The sequence below is a fragment of the Dryas octopetala genome, chromosome 1 (assembly GCF_963921425.1).
Source record: "Dryas octopetala chromosome 1, drDryOcto1.1, whole genome shotgun sequence".
Classification (NCBI taxonomy): domain Eukaryota; kingdom Viridiplantae; phylum Streptophyta; class Magnoliopsida; order Rosales; family Rosaceae; genus Dryas; species Dryas octopetala.
This window is the reverse complement of record NC_141366.1, coordinates 18,501,411-18,519,029: the sequence shown is the minus strand read 5'-3', so window position 1 is coordinate 18,519,029 and position 17,619 is coordinate 18,501,411. Positions and strand designations below refer to the sequence as shown.

General features: G+C 34.0%; 1 protein-coding gene across 1 annotated transcript; it reads right to left on the bottom strand.

Moving 5' to 3' along the window:
• Positions 1–7,045: 7,045 nt before the first annotated feature.
• On the bottom strand, positions 7,046–15,463 carry LOC147298818 (SAND family protein). The gene is made up of 14 exons (XM_086249520.1): positions 14,786–15,463; positions 12,858–12,937; positions 12,653–12,724; positions 12,486–12,525; positions 11,870–11,971; positions 11,564–11,685; positions 10,875–11,007; positions 10,634–10,725; positions 10,317–10,398; positions 10,104–10,168; positions 9,663–9,965; positions 9,459–9,550; positions 8,922–8,986; positions 7,046–7,346 (listed from the first exon to the last, which is right to left on the bottom strand). Exons 1-14 carry the CDS (start codon positions 15,275–15,277, stop codon positions 7,251–7,253), a joined length of 1,836 nt encoding a protein of 611 aa, XP_086105646.1. The 5' UTR covers positions 15,278–15,463; the 3' UTR covers positions 7,046–7,250.
• Between the last annotated feature and the right edge of the window lie 2,156 nt (positions 15,464–17,619).

Sequence of the window (17,619 nt, the reverse complement as noted above, 5' to 3'; positions counted from 1 at the left end):
CAAACATCTTCCATCATTTCTTGCCCCGGCCTGTAACTTCAAGCAGCAGCCATGAACCATAAGATCAAGATTTTCCCACCTTGGATCCGCCCCTGTGTCAAACCCAGGTTGGGCAGGTTGATGCCCACCCTATAAGATAACCTCATAAACTTACATAAATAATTTTCTTTTTGAGCCCTCCTTGTCGCATCATTGTGTTATTGCTCGTGATTAGCCTTGGAGATCGACATGTTAGTATCTCATTTTTGTAAAAAAAAAAATATCTTACTAGATTTGTGTCCTTGCCCAAGACATCCTTGAGTGACATGTGAGCATTTTATTAGAAATAATTAACATTCAATATATGTCCAAATATGAAATTTTGCCATACCATTTAACACTCACAATTCTAAATTTTGTTTTAGTTCTAAAAAACACCCAATTCATTTCTATTAACTTGCGGACACTTTTCCATCGGCCTAAAACATAACAGGCAGACATCTTACAAAAGACCAGCATCAACGCATCACCAAAAGAACGAAAACTGAAACCGACAACTGTTCATCTTCACTCTCAAGCATTCTTCTACAACTGCTACAACAACAATGAAAAAAAAGAGTTTCAATCTCTGCAATTCCATTTATAGTAACTACAACTGCAAGTCTGCAACTCCAATAAACTGCAGTTTCAGTTCACTTGTAGTTTCATATTTTCACTTGCAGTTTTAGAAACTGAGTTAAAAAAAAAAAATCAAGAACCTGCTACTGATAAGAAAGGCACAGGGGTGGAGCTGGCTTCCCTGATAACTCTCTAGGTGTTGTTATAGTAAGGAACTTGGCTTGTTCTTTCTCGCTGCCAGAGGCCAACACCTTGAATTTGAGTTATCGGATTCGCCGGAAACCGCTGACTTTTGTATGTTCGATCATCCGATTTTGGTGGTTTACTGGGCAATCAAAACCTATGGGAAGACTCACCATGACTTGTGGAACAAAACCCAGGTGGTGGGAAGTCGCGACAATGCCAGGATTGGAGTCAACGCCGGGGCTCTGAGTAGGTCTAGGGGTTGCTGGGTGTTTCAAGCTCACAGGGATGAAGAGGGAAGATAGAGGAACTCAGGGGTGGTCCTCTTGTCACCATCCATGGCCGGACGCGCACACACGCCGGCGAGGAAAGTTGTAGCGAGGGAGAGCGAAAGAGAACAAAGAGAAAGTGTTCGGGGAGAAAGAGTGACCTAATTGTTAAATATTATAAATATGTGTATTACATGTTATAAACAATTAGTAAAGTATAGCCTCGAGTAATTATTTCTAAGTTTAATGATAATTTGTGTCTATATGACATTTGAATAATTATTTTATTTCTATTTTTTTAAAGTTAGCTAATAAATGAAACTTGAAAGTGAATGCTATAACACAATATTGCTAATAACGTCAATGTGCTTTCCATGCTTGGCTTGCTAACCTATAAGCCCAATTTATTTCAATAAACCTTAGCTTCATTGATTAGAAAGCAATGGCTACCTGCCATGTGCCTTTCCTTACTCAAGTTAGTGTCTCATTTCAAATTAACACAATTTCATACCATGCCATGCACGGTTGATAAACAATTAAGTGTGATGGCTATATTTATCATATTTATTCTTTTTTTTTTTTTGGTCAAGTTATCGTGTTTGTTTACCATATTACTAATCACATTTCTTTTCAAGTTTAAATTCATTCACATTGATGGAATTAATTCATGTTAATTTCACTTTTATAAAATGTATATGGTATAAATAAATTTGTTTTCAATATAATAAATTTGGTCATAAAGGTATATTTCAAACACAGATGAGGATAAGAGGTTGAGAGATTGTTTTTTTGTTCAAGAGATTGAGAGACTGATAAGAGAACCAAAAAAAAATGAGGATTGCTATTCTCACCAAATTTGTATGCCATTTTTTTTTTTTTACCAAATGATGTAGCACAATTAATGTTTCATTTACATATTCAAATCAGAGTTCACTTGAACTTAATTTATTTTTTTATAAGATAACTGACATATATATTAACACATCATTTGCATATTTGATGAACAAATATGACAAGTATTCTTGCATTATTTAAAGAAAAAGGTTATCATTTCATATTTAACTTTTTGTTGTGTAATTACCAGCAAAAAAAAACTTTTTGATAGGTACTTTTGTGCTGTATTATATATGAATATATATTATCACACCTTGCATGATAGGTAATGCACTAATAATATTTAGGAGGAAATTACAGATTTGTCCATACCTCCTTTACTTCATTAACCATTGAAATGAAATAAATTTGTGTGTTGTGTGTGAAATTTTGGTCCATTAATCTTTATTAAATGTTGCATTAGATCAAGATAATTTATTTGTAAATATATGTAAAATTAGACTCTTTTCAGATTTTATTAAAATAATAACATGGGTATAATTTTCATAAATAATAACTCCAAGTTCTGGTACAATTGTAAAAACCACATGATTTTGATAAATATTAACCCGCCGAGATTGTTTGTGGTGGTGTCGTGTCAAGACGGTGGAGACAATATATGAGAGTGTATGGTGGCCTCCACAGTCCACACCGGCCAGTCTGATTGTCTGATAGTCAATTAGTCACAGTGCACTCCTTTTTAAATGATAGAATAGATGTACTCACTTGCATATAATAATTCCCAAGTCAGAGGACCATGGAATCTCCAACATCGAGGACTTCCAATTACCAAATTACCCCGCATTTTCAGAAAGTTGGGTCATGTGAGATTTTGAATGCTTCATTTACAAAGGGCATTATAGTCATTGGCAATACATAAACAAAGCAGTCCTCAACCCTCATTTATTGGCAATACATATTGGTTCATGGCTGATGGACAAGGTAAGTGGGGAACAAAACAAACTTGTTTAATCTCCGAAATTGATGATGTTTGACTGAACAAATGTGAATTGACCAAAATGCCCCTCATGAGTTAATACTTTTGACGAATTGCAAAGCCATGGTACCAAGTCCACAAAGAAGATGGACTAGTAAATGAAAAAGTTTGACAAAGCTTTCCCACTCTCAATTAATTGCCAACTTTAATCTGTTGCAGATGATGATGATGGAAATTAATTTAGCATTAAATGTTGCATGTAGCATCATGTTCCTTACTTCCTTCCATATAAAATAAAACAAAATGAAATTATTTTGTTGTATCCCGTGAAGGTAGAGACTGGAGATGAGTTTTCATCAAGTCAATGGAGTTTTATTTATAGATTTTTTTTTGGTAGAGTTTTATTTATAGATTTGTTAGAAACTTAGAAGGGGAGAATTTTGAAGGAGAGGAACATATATTACAATATAGATAAAAAAAATAATTCTATATACAGTGATAACATGTTAGCTACTGATTTAATATGATTAAGCCCTCAGAATAATATGCATTGAAACCGGAAAAGAAACTTTTCAATTTGAATACACACCACATATTGTAACTGAAAGCTAAAATTTTAATAGAAAATTCATAAAATCCTCATTAAACTCATATTTTTCTAACTTAAACCCATGGCTTTTTTTGTTCAAGTGTTAACCCTTTTAACTAGCTTCCAACTCACCCATTTTTCATATTTAAATTTCTCAGTCAGCATTTTACAAAATTAAAATTTTGTTAATATCTTTTTTACCCTTATCCTCATGTAGACGTTGTTCAATGTTTAACTCTATTCTTTTGTAACTTCTGTTGTTCTTCCTAAAATTTGGGTGCTTTAATACTCATTAATTTTTTTTTGTTGATGTGTTGGACTAATTTCAAACATGAAGTCCAGTGTTGTTTCCACCAAATCCCTTCTGATTGGCCTTTCCATATTTGATTGTTTTGGGGTTTTTATATAAATAATCCAATTTTATAATTAAGCCCTTCATTTATTCATTTTACACTAACAAGTAAATATAATGAACCTACATACAATTCTTATAAAAAAATAAATCACCTACAACAACAAAGGAACAAACATTTGTATAAAAAATAAAAAAAAACTAAGGAACCTACATGAAATACTTAATAGGAACTTACGTTACCATATAATTCAATAAGGAACCTACATTTAAAAAATATACTATAAAGAACCTAAATCAAAATCATTCATAAGAAACCAAATTATTTAATAAGGAACCTACATAAGAATTATTTAATATAGAACTTGCATTTATGAAAATACAATAGCTAATAAACCTGCAACATTGAACAAAAAAGAAAAAACTCCTACAATATAAAAACTCACATATCTCCAATAAAAAATAAAAAAATCACATATCTCTAATAAAAAAAATTCACATATCAATTACTTTCTATATTTGAATACGAACAATCATAATTCTAATAAGTTAATGATTCCCTATAGTTCAGTGATTTGTGAGAGAGAAAAATCTGAAATTAACATGAATTTCATAATGACAAAACTTGTAAATAATATAAAACAAATGAATTGTTGTTATCCGGCATGGCGTGGCATAGAATTTTAAATATGTGTTTTAGCTATTAAAAAAAAAAAGTAATGGTGTTAGACTCTATAAAAAATTAGTTTAAAGGGCTAATATCCTAATATCTCAGGGATATTTACAAAAAAGTCAATAAATATTTTAAAATTACAAATAGGTCAATGAATATTTCCTAAATCCCAAAATAATCATCATTAACTAACATGAATTAAATAAAATTATGCATTATACAAAAAAGACATAACAAATACTAGAAATTATAGCTACTGCCATTACTATGGAAATTTCAAAAAATTACAAAAAAGTCAAAACTAACTAGAAGCTGACACATGTCCAAATAAAAAAATAGGTTGGGCCAAAAGGATAAAACAAACTCAAAAGAAAAACTAATAATGGGCTGGGGCCGCAGGGCTATTGATCAAAACGTAATTTATGAAATTATATAATTAACTAAAATGTGATAGGAAATTTGGTATTGACATTTTTGTAATTTTGTAATTTTGAAATGTTTTATTGACTTATTTGTAATTATCTAAATTTTAAATTTTATTTTCTATATTATACAATATAAGAAAATAACTTTCTTTGCATGGTTAAATTGACAAAGTTTGATATGATAATTTTACATTGTAATAGAAGGTTATATAACCGTCCCTAAACATTAGACATTATATCCTTGGTACGTAACCTTATATAATATTTAACAAGGATAAGAGTATATAAAAAAGTTCTTCGAGTTTAGTCCAAGTGATAGAGAAAATATAATGACATTGTTTAAGATTAAAATATTATATATGGCAAAGGTTCGATCTGTTTTCTTTTTCTTTAAATCTAGGGATGAGAATATTACATTTGAGATATTAAGTAACAAAATAGAAAAAAATAACACTAAATCAATATCTAATTGGTGTTCGAATTATTTTAATGTAAAAGAAAAAGTATATAAAGAGAAACAACAATAAAAGAGGCTAAACTTAAATGAATTCATGGACCAAATGTTGAGAACCCCCTATAACACTTTGTTCATCAATGATAAATAACTCCTACATAATAGCCAAATAGCGATAATAACTAAGCTTGATAACACATTCACAGTCAACTTCAAACAATGAGATTCTTTTCTTGCAAAATGAGAAATAGACTTGGAATTAGATAAGTGCGATAATGGATAGGCCGAGTGAATAATGGGTTAAGATTCAATTCCCTCTGTTAAAAAAGGAACAGGGCTTAAAAGAAAGTGAACAGAAGCTTAATTTCAAATCTGAATTAGCATTTAGTAATCCTAATTAATGCAGTGAACAGAACACATCCTTTGAATAATAGTCAACACTCTCCTTCAAGGCTTTCAAGGCCTCAACCACTTCTCATTACCCGGCTTAAATACAAAAGCCTATAATACTCTCTATATCATAATATTTATAACTTAGTATTTATAACTCTACTCAAGTGGACCTCTCTCCTTTGAGCTTTCATTAATCCCAGTTCACAGAATGACCCATTCCTCCTTCATTAATACACCTTTTTATTTATTTATCTACTTCACTGTTTCCCTGTGGGACTTGTATGACAGCAATCAAAACCAACAGGTCTCTTTTAAATCACTCGGCACAAAAAGAAGAGGAAACAGAGAAGAGACCCAGGCCTTTTCAAGTAACCATGGTTAGAAAACACTGGAAAATCCATGTGTTGTTGTAAAGTCAATCCAGAACCAGAATGCCCCATGAAAAAGGAAAAGGAATTATATGAATATGATTAATGAATGACTCACCGCTGGACCCTATTAATGATTACAGAGCACTTCGGGTGAGCCCTTGGAGCCAGTTATATATAAAGCACATCACACAATTGGGTTTGAGGTTGCTGTACATTCAAATTCCCTGGATTCTCTACCATCCCAGATGATGAAATATCTAATCCGCATTGATTAAATACACAATGATTCATACCCAAAAGAAAAAAGAAAAATATCAATGCTTCTTACAGTCCTTCAAACCCATATGTGGTCTAGTATTTTAAAAGAGCGACGATCTCTTGACTGTGAACCAAAATCACACATTCAAGCATGGTTCCACCTGCTCAAAGATTCTAATTCAGTTTGACAATATAACATATTAGATTGTCTAGTGAGTAAAATTACCTTGTTTTAGAAAACACTAACATCTCAGGTTTGCAAATTAATGGTTTACAACAAAGACATGGTTTTGAGCATCATCCTCCAAAATTTCTTTGCTAGGCAAATGGCTCTTATAAACCAAGTGGGTACAACCTTACCACTATAGTGTCCACAGAGCAATAGCATTTCCCTCTGAAGTTAACTAGTGCTTCAACTTTCTTCGGAAAACTAGCTACCCAGGAAAATAACAAAGAAGAAACATAGAACCAACGAATCAACCAAAAGCATAGTGAAAAATTAGCCTCACTGTGACATATTACATGGCTCTTTAATACTTTAACCCTACACGCAGCAACAGAAATGAGCCTTAATTTCTGACAGCAGAATGGCACATGCAACATGGGCAAAAAGATTGGCATTGTTTGTTGCACCAAAAAAAAGAATATAAAAATAATATGTAACCTGATCGTGTTAGAAAGGATAGCCTTTTTTTTTAACTGCTTTTACATTTGTTGACAAATGGAAACCTTTTGAAGCTAGATACAACAAATTGGTAAATTACGATCAGCATCTCATGCTATTTCAATGTGCGTGGGAAAAAAAAAATGATCATTTGAATTTTATTAAATAAACAAAACTATGGTACATGCTGTGTTACAGAATATAATGGGATATCACCATGAAAAGGGGCTTGCTCCCAGCAAAAAAATCTCGTTTTCCACATCTTTCACCCATTGACAAACCCGGTTGCAAGTCTTTATTGCCAGTGCCTGAAAACCAACACCAAATTGAGTTGAGAATGCATCCAACAAAAATAAAATGCATCTAAAGATATATCCAAATCAGCTATAACTTATGTCTCCAGCAATTAATAATTATACCTGAAAACAATTATACAAGGAACATAAGTCTTTTATCAAGGAGAATAGAAGTCCTGAACCCATTTGCATACAGAAATGTTACCAGGTGAATCTACCTACCCTAGCTAGGTTATACATATTACCAGACAAACTTTTCAATGTTGATGCGCGATGACATGTGAGTCATACATGGTTGTGAGTTTCATGAACATTGTTGGGCCTGTCCATAATCAGTCTTCTAGTGCTCTAAGGAAGCACCTCTCATTTATTTTCTCACTTTTACTCTGGGGATCACATTATTGTAGCTGCTTCTTCCTTTGCTAAAGTTCTGATCTTCTCAAAGCAGTCACAAGGTATTCTGTTTCACTTGTCTGATTTCTTCTGTAAGCTATGTCATCTTTTGTCCCACTAACTTCATTTGAGGTTGCAGTAGCCTTATGATATATATATATACACACACACACATATATACTGGTATATATATATATTCATATATATATATATATACATATATATATCTATATGCAGGGCATCTCTGAGGCACATGTTATTGCTCGCCTAGGAGGTGGTTGGGTTTGAGACAAGCTCTAGTATTCTCCTATTTTTAGTTTTATTTTTTATTTTTGATACCCAGAAATCCCCCAGGCGGGCACGGCTTTGAAACTGGGGCCCCCCTTGGAACCCTACAATCTTTGGGAGGCAAGAAACTCTTGCAAATAGCTAGATAGGTACCTTTGAGGAATCGAGCCCTAGACCATATGGGAGCAAACCATGGGCCCAACCACTCGACTAAACCCTCGTTGGTGCTCTAGTATTCTCCTATTATTTTCTCCTAGTATTTCAAACCCCTAGTCCCATAAAAGATGATCAGTTGATCAAATATAATGCATTTTGGGTTGGCCATCATTTTTCCACCCATTTGTACATTTTTCTCTCCTCAACTCCTTGCTAAAATACCTCTTCCAATGACAGATGATTGGCTTCATCATTTACAGTGGTCTTGCATTGTAGAAACCAGCCCAATCTCTGCTAAATTCAACAATAGCAAAGCTTGTATTGCCCCAACTGTTCCATAAGTAATCCCATACAGTAAAGCCTGTTTCTTGCCAACTCATCCCTAATGCTGTTCGGTTGGAGAAGTGGAGGGAAGGGAAATGAAAAAATTTGAATGGAAGAGCAAGGATTTGTGTGGATTCCCCTTCCCTAGGACCCAAATTTTGCAATTAACCCAACATGAGAGGATTGGAGAAGAGTAACAATAAATAAAAGGGGCTAATTATATTCCTTTACATGCACTGGGACCCATAACTTTTACTTTTTCATTTCCTTTCCCTCCCTTTTTGTTCTAATAAAACCAAAACAAGGCCAAAAGGGAAACAAAAAGCATCAAACCTTTCCCTTTTATTCGCTTTGGCATATGTAAAAGTTCATAAGTATTGCATAGTTGAACAAGAAATAGTCAAGCAATGGCAAGCAAAATCATACCTTGTCTGCAAGTGGATCAAAAGCTGCATAAAGCTCAAAATCCTGCGTGACCCAACAGAGTAGAACTGACAAAAGAAATGATTATGTAAACTGGTCAGGAAATCATCAAGCATGTAAACATAATATGAAAATCTAACTTTATGCAATCAAAGCAAATGTCAATAATGGTATCCTAATCACAAAATGTAAGCAGAAAAGAGTACTAAAAGGACACAGTAAAGATCAAGCTTGAATAACATGTGATATGAAGCATGGTAATCAATATGGCCATAAGCTGTCAGAGTCAAGGACTCAAGAAAAAAGAGAAGAAGCTAGGTTTGAAAATCTATAAAAATGAAAGACCTTGACTAATGACCAACTAGATGCATGACTTTTGCAAAACTGACATCAGTATTTAGAACTCCAGGTTGAAATGATAGAATGATTCTTAAACATCATAGTTTTGAGATGTAGTAATGAGTGAGCATCAAGTAAAACAATATTTTCAATTTATATCAACATCTTCCACATATGAATGCAGTATGAACAAAAAAGTACCATAATCCTCATCTCTTCTAAACTGGGTTTTGTGGGGACCAATTCCTTTGTCATGCATGGAAGCATAAAGTTTCTGGTAAGCTCTATATAATCTGCAAGAAGCAAAACTAATTATCCTACCAAAAACATTAGAGTGACATATGACTTGATTGTGCACGTTCAAATTTTGTCATAACAGTGTACTGTAAGATTCAGCTATGCTACCTTTTTTGCTGACGAGGACTACTAATTGGTGCTGAGAACTCAGAAGATACATATTGATCCAAAAATATACTGCGATATATGAAATGCCAAAGTCCGGCGGGACCACCTATGCCAACATACGGTTCCCTGAACCTGTCAGGGGAATCTGTCGGAAGTGCGTGTTGACCCAAATGAGGAGAAAAGGATCCAGAGCGAGGTAAAGGATCAAGAGGCAACTCCTCAACACGCATCCCACCATCTAGCATGGATCTCTGAACCTCGCTGAGAACACTTGACTTCAAAAGTACCGTTTCAATGCGAATCCTATAAGATACCAGAGAATTATATAGGGAGGAAAAATTGGTTTATATTTTCTATACAAAATGCTAAGGAGTCGCCATGAAGCACTCCTACAGCACTAATATCATTTATCAAATTAAAAACTATAAGACTATCGTATACCGGCAATCCTTGAGATGATAAAAGGCATCTGAACTAGTAGTCAGCAACATCAAGTATGTATCAACCTGCCACAAGAAAGTATATGTGTCATGTCATAATAACTGTGTATAAAGGTATATAAAGTAGATAAAGCTAATATCAGACAAGCATATAAATTATAAAGTATGCAGTTAAATGTACACAAGAAAAGTCGTGAACCTAAGTGTCACTCACATCAAGATAATGGACATAAGCATACAAAAATGCCATGGGATTATATCTTGGCAGGCAAATTGGAGAGAAAGATTCAGATGTCCTGCATAAAGACAGAAAGAGGATTTTAAAAACTACTATATCACCTGAAAATGTCCATAGATCATTATCACTCACTAACTGAAACAATGCCAGCAGAAAAGAATGATAAGGATGGCTTTGCAGTGTCCTCTAGTGCTTTAAAAACTTCAAAACATGAAGCAGCTACTAGTTTCAATTTCCATGCCAGGTAGGTTGATAAAAGATGGCATAAGACTCATTCAATTTAATCTACTTGCCTAAATGACTCTGATGCCATAACAAAGTTGGAAAGTAGCAGCATGTCATCAGGATGCAGAGAGGCTTTTTGAGCACCAACAAGACTGATAACCTGCAATCAAGCTTCAATTTGTTAGAGTGCTCTAACTTGAAAAAGATTTTTAAATTTTACCATGAAAAATAGATGCAATTTTTTTTTTTTTCAAGTCATTAAGATAAGGATCTCCTAAGTATTAACAACAACAACGTGGATGACATAACCTTGTGTTTGCACATCAGTATTGCAAACAGAACACCTGAATCAGCAACATCTTGCAATATGGCACCTGCAGCTTGCCTTGTCGCATAAGCAAGGGGAAGACAAGTGTAAGCATGAAGAAATGTGGCAGGATTCCTGCAAACAGAGAAATAAGTATACGCATCATCATTTTTTTGGCTGGGGCATTTGAAAATTAAATTGGCCACTCATAATAACAAGAGAAATTAGAATGCATCAATAGTGGTAACACAATTAAATAAATGATAAAGAAACACACAATGCAATATTTATTGCAATTTCAAGACAAATTATTTTTCTTATGCAAACTTTATAAATAGAATATTAAATTTACCAAATAGGTATTAGGAATTTTTTAATTCATTTTTTTTATACTCTTCATATTTTATTTTGCATAGAAAATAATCAGATTAGAAATTATAAAAATTTTCAACAAGGGAAGCAGCTCCTTCACAGTACATTGGATGATCTATTACTATTACCACAGTTCTTTTTCTCTTTAACAAAAATAAAAAAATAAAAGAACCACCCAGCGGGGGTGGGGGTGTCATTACCATAGTTCAGTAAATGTATAAACAAGAGGGACTATCATAGCATTCTATTCAATGGACTTTCACAAAGATAATTTTTCATTTCCCAAGATAGGCATGCCAAAGGGAGCAGAGAAACAAACCAACTGAAAGAATGGATCAGGGAAGAGAACACAATATCTGTTCCTCCTAGCAAAGGTGTCATATCAAACTTCGGATTCTTCTCAAAACATCTATTTACCGACTTTGTAAGAATAAGTAGCATCTGCATCCACATATCATAACTAATCAAATAAAGTACAGTTACTAACATAAGGTATTTTGTTCGATAAGAAAAAGTATGCAAGGAATTATTTAAGTTATTCATTAAATCACTATCAAAATAAGACCAAACAGTCAAACATATTAATCTGTAAAGAATTTTGAGGAAGGAGAAAATCCAATGCTACCTGACCATAAATAAGTTCCAACTGCATCCTCAAAGACTCATAAGGCTCTTCTGTGCAGCTGATGCATACTAAGTAAATCGGTCCCTTTACAAGAAAAACCACCTGAACATACAAATATTTCATGCCAATTTAATTAAACTGACTCCAAAAAGATAAGGCTTACAAACTGTGCATTGTAAACAGTCAAATAATGTCATTTTTAACATTCTAAGCCTCCTGCAAAAAATACCAACTAGACCTTTTGAGGGAGATGAACATAATTCTTAAATGAAGTTACATACGATAATCTGAACTTATAGTTATATCCACTCATACAAGCATTCAAAAAGTAAAAGCCAAGGTCCCCTTGTCAGATATGTTTTTATAGAATTACATAGATAGATCACTATGCCTTCAAAGTTCAAACTTTGCCCAAGACAGTGTCAGCATGGATTATTCAGCTACAACAGCTAGTTCAAAAGTTCAAGTTTTCTTTCTGTTTAGAGCGGTCATATAAATATAATACAACCAGAAAATGAGAATGCAATTCTTTTTATCATCCCAGGAATCAAGGGTTGTTTAAAGAAGCAATAACTTGAGGGACATAAATTTCAAGCCACGAAGGAACAAAACAGACCTGATGCATCCCAGCCCTAACCAATTTGACACGATCCCCACTGTAAAATGATTAATGAACAAAATCATTGGAAGTCCTCTGAAAACTTTCATTAAATACTAAACTCTAAGAGTAGACTTAATTTTAAAAAACTATAATAATCAACTTGACAAGATTGATGCATGTACCCATTCTCCACAAAAGAAATTATCGCTTGCAATGTGGCTGAAAATCCTGCTAGCTTGTGTTCATCTCCATATCTGCAATTAAGAGATGAAAAATAATACATATATCACCAATACAGAAATACAGATAGTTGCACTATTTTGCATAGAGATTAATGTGGATCTGCCACTTCTTTAAAAAAAGATTGTTGAGGCACCTGAGACAAACCTGGAATATATTGGCTTGCCAGAGTGACTTAGTACGAAAAAGTGCTTCTTCCTCTTTCTCCATGATAAGGAAGCATCATCCTGCACTTCAATTATAAATCAAACAGAACATTGCAGTTATCCTTGAAAATCACTTTGTCACTCAAGCAGTTAAATTAAAGAAATATGTAAAGGGCTCATTTCTTATAGGAAAAGAAAAAAAGACCCTGACAGCTATGTATTAGTTCAATCAAGTTCTCTAATGATTGATCACCACATATTAAAGTAATTGATACCACAAAAATGTGCAATGCACTAAGCATTTTAAACTTTCTTTCTTTCCTTCATAATTATCTTGTATGCTTTTGCAACATCATATTAATGAGCAGATAGAATTGCATTAGCCGAATGCCACGGGAAAAAGCCAATTAATTTGTGACAAAAATCTAAAAATGGAATAACAGATCTAACATACAGACAATTTTGCAATGTGCACATAGGAACACGAACCCCATTTTTGGAGCCTTCCAAGTGCATATAGGATCATCCTGCATTCAATGCCTATTATCATGTAGTATGTATTTATCTCATTAAATTCTATATGCTATGTTACCTCACTAACCATGCTTAGGGAACAGAAATCAGAAAACCCTCTTCTTTACCTTTTAGGCTTTTAGCTCTACAACTCATCTAAAATTTCTCATATATTATATTTAGATGACCATATTGGACCCAAAGAAATTACTAAGATTACAACAACAAGAAAAAGTTATTAGCCAACATCTGTCTGTCTATTCAACTGCATGAGTACACGAAAATTTTTGAAAATTGAGAATTAGACAGTCTATCTACACCTATTCTTTCAGAAAGAGCACCAAGACAGTGGCCCAATATAATGTTTGATGTGCTATTGCTCCCCTTAAAGTAAATACATGCCCCTGAAATTTTTGTAGCATCATAGATTCTATATTATTGTTCAATTGTTCTTTAACTGCAGTATTTTTCACAGTAAAAGAGACATCAAGATCCTAGACTTTGGGTTCACTGTTTGCGCGAATATAAATAAAGTCATTCAAATGTATTTATGGGTTGTATTTAAATTCAATAATATAATACTAGTAATCTGGATTGGGCCTTAAGCTTCAAATGAAGCCCAAGATACACATTATTATTTGTGATTGCGCCTACATTTCTATCTTTAAAACAGTGTTTTTTATTAACTAAGGCTGTGCATTTTGGTTTCAGTACTGTGGCAGCTATTTCAATATGGGTAAGGCATGTAATAATCCAAGAAGATGTTCTGGGTAAGCACCAAGTCTTGCTTAGGGCAGTTAAAGGCAGTCTGAGTTAGTAATTCAAAGGTTGTAGATTTGGCCATTTTGGTTCAAATGGTTTAAGTGTAAGTGCATATTCAAATTTGAATATCGCTTGATCCAGAGATTGTTCCACTGAATGTGTCATGCCGGCTTAATCAAATGAGCGTATAAATACTTGCTGCAAAAGCAACCAAAGGCTGAAAGTCCTGTGATGGTTTCAGTTCAAAATGAAGGTATAAATACACGTTGACAAAACAATCAAAGTACACCAAAGACATTCAGACACCCTTATCTCAATTTCAACCTATCCTTTGTAAGAGCAGTGGTAGACTTTGATTTAGTTTCCTGTAACAATTATACTCAGAATTAATGGGGCAACCCAGTGTAGTTTTAAGCAGAAACAATGCAAAGTGTTTAACTTTAATCTTATTTCCATTTACATTTGTCATTTACTCATTTACCATCAAAATCTGAAGCCACATTCGATGTCCAATGATGTAAGTCTCTAACATTGCTAAAGCCCTCGCAACAACAAAGCTCTAAACTCTCCAAGCAATTCATCAAAAGCAATCAAATTGCCAAATACACAACAAACAGCAAAGCAGTTCCGCAAGGAGATGCTAGAATACAGTACCTCATCGACATGGCGTTTACCGGGCACCCACGAGGCGTGCGAATCCGAAACCCCATCAGCAACCCCATCATTCCTCACTTCCGAAATTTCATCATTCCCAGAACCACCACTACTGGCAGCACTGCTACTCCCTCTTTCGCCGGCATAGCCACTGCTGCTCGGGCTCGACGGCTCGTAGTCGACCTCCAGCTCCGAACTGGTCCCCGTCCACACAACCCCGCCGACTCTACCACCTCGCAGGCCCTCAATTGATTCCTCCAATTCAGCTAAACCAGGCAGCGCAGCCGAATTGGCCTGGACCTGGACCCCGTCGTTCTCGATCTCTTGGTGGTTGTTGTTCTCACCCGCCGATCCACACGGCACGCCGTTTGCATGACTGTCGGTCTCGGATAATGCGAGGGCGGCCAATTGGTCCTCCGGGGGTTTGGGGCTAGGGTTAGGGTCGGAGGGCTGTTCGTCGTCGGAGACTGAAGAGCTCGATAAGGAGGACATGGAGGAGCCCCAGGGTTACGAAATGTTGGCGGAATTTGGTAAAAAGTGAGAAATTAGGGATTTAAGAGAGAGACGGTGGGCGTTTGCATGACGAGTCGCCTACCAGTCGTTGGTTTGTTGCTCTGCTGCAATTACTCCATGTGAAACGCGGCACTGAGGCTCTGACCAGTAGGTGGGTCAGAGTGGCTCCGAATTGATCCTCGCGGGTTCGCGGTAGTGGTACCGGTCGGGTCACTGGGTTTGGATTTGGATTTTTAAAACTGAATTACACACTGGGCTCAACATATGATTCCAATATCCAATCATGAGAAAATCGCACTCTCACATTCTCCACAATATGTTTCGAACACCGCAAAGTCCCATATTCCAAATTCCCACATATCAATTCATCAAAAAAGAAATTTCCACATGTCATCTTTTAGTAATGTTATCAAGAGTTGTTTTGGATACCAAGTACATGTTAGTCTAGTGGTCTCTCTTTAATGTTGAGAAAGCTATCAAGTTCGTCCTCCCTCCCTCGTATTATAATTAAAAAACAAAAAAAAAAATTTAAAATTCTAAAGGGAAGCTTGAAAAACACAAATTTTTTTGTCATGTAAAGATATTTTACCTTAAAAAAAATTCATAAATATAACTCTTGAAGTATTCGAGCTCCCCACAAATGGTGCTCAAATTTGAGCACTATTAGTCAACAGGATTCGAGCACTACTACTTGACAAGATTCAAGCAATAGAGTTCAAGCACTGCTATTCGACATGATTCAACCACTATTACTTGGGAATTATAATTCTAACTCTTAAACAAAAGGCTAAAAAATGAGTAGGAACAAAAGTTAATTTTAAAACTCCTTAGCACGTACATACCAACACCATGTATTGTTCACAATTTCACTAGAATACATACTTCTTAAGATCAATTTTTTCATTTTTTATAAATGCAATGATGAATCTAGCTCTAAGGTTCATTGTTTTTATGTTGACATATCGGTTGTTTAAATTATGTACCATATGTCCTAATGTCCTATTGTACATGTCAATTAGTTAATGTTAAATATGGGAGCTTCATATTTCAATTTGAATCTAGGTTACATTGCATACTATAGACGAGTTTAAATGCCCTTAATCTTCGCAATGTAAGGGCAAATATCCCTTTTGATCAAATGAGTTGTTAAATTTCATATAGGAATTTTTACGTATCAGATCAATCAGATTGCATCGAGCATTTGATAATTTGATTGATCGAATTATCCTTCCAATTAATCAGGTCATGACGAAAAAAATAAACACTTACATAGTTTTAGTTACATTTTGTTGCCTCCAACCCCATTTTCTAAAGGGTAAAATCTCTCAAATGATCTTTTGAGTTTCTTAGTTATTGATAGAATTTTAAGTTCTAATATAATCATAAATGCAAGTATACATAAGTATAGAGGAAATTACAAATTTAGTCTATTTATTTTATACCTAGTTCAATTCTTTAGTTAAGTTATGATTTTAAATCCTTTTAGTTGTATTTTCTTCAATTATAATTGAAGTATAAGTTATAGTTCATCATTTCTTAGTCATAGGGACCAATTTAGAGTATTAGAACAAAAGAGAATTGAAGTTTGGTGAAGTTTGAAAAATCTGAAAAATCTGAAAAATTTTCTATGAAAAATTGGTAGTTTCGAGTACCCTACTTTGGGGCCAATTATCTTGAGTTTTAGAACTCCGATTTGAATGATATTTATATGGTTATAAAGATGAGATGCATAGCTTTAAAACAAGAATATGTTTGCTGAATTTGATTGAAATTTGATAGGGTAATAGGCGAGACAAATTTGAGAAAACAAATCTAAATCATTATTGATCGAACAAGTGAAATAATTAGTGAACCAAAACAGAACTTAAAAAAAATCAAAGGCCAAGATTGAACTAGGTATAAAATAAGTGAACCAAATTTTCTCCTTAAGAATAAGAAAGACAGATCATTTGATTGCAAAACACTCATTAAAATCTTGCAATTTAATAACTCACATTTATCAAGTAAAACTTGTATATAATAAGTGTTTACACTCGTGATAGAAAAAAGTTTTTTTTTTTTTCCATATTTTTGGTATTTATAAGAGAATTCATCATTACATAAGCATATAAATTTCTTTTTTGTTTTTTTTTTCTTCTTAAATCACTTATCACCTCACATAATGTTAGAGGGACTTTGATTTTTTTTTTTTTTTGTGTGATTATTTAAAATAATAAATAAAGAAAAGGTGTGAAGGGGACTAGAGGACGAACGATTGGCAAACTTAAACAAAACGCTATAAGCTGAAGGGAAGATGTGTAGTAACACCTCAATCTGAAGTC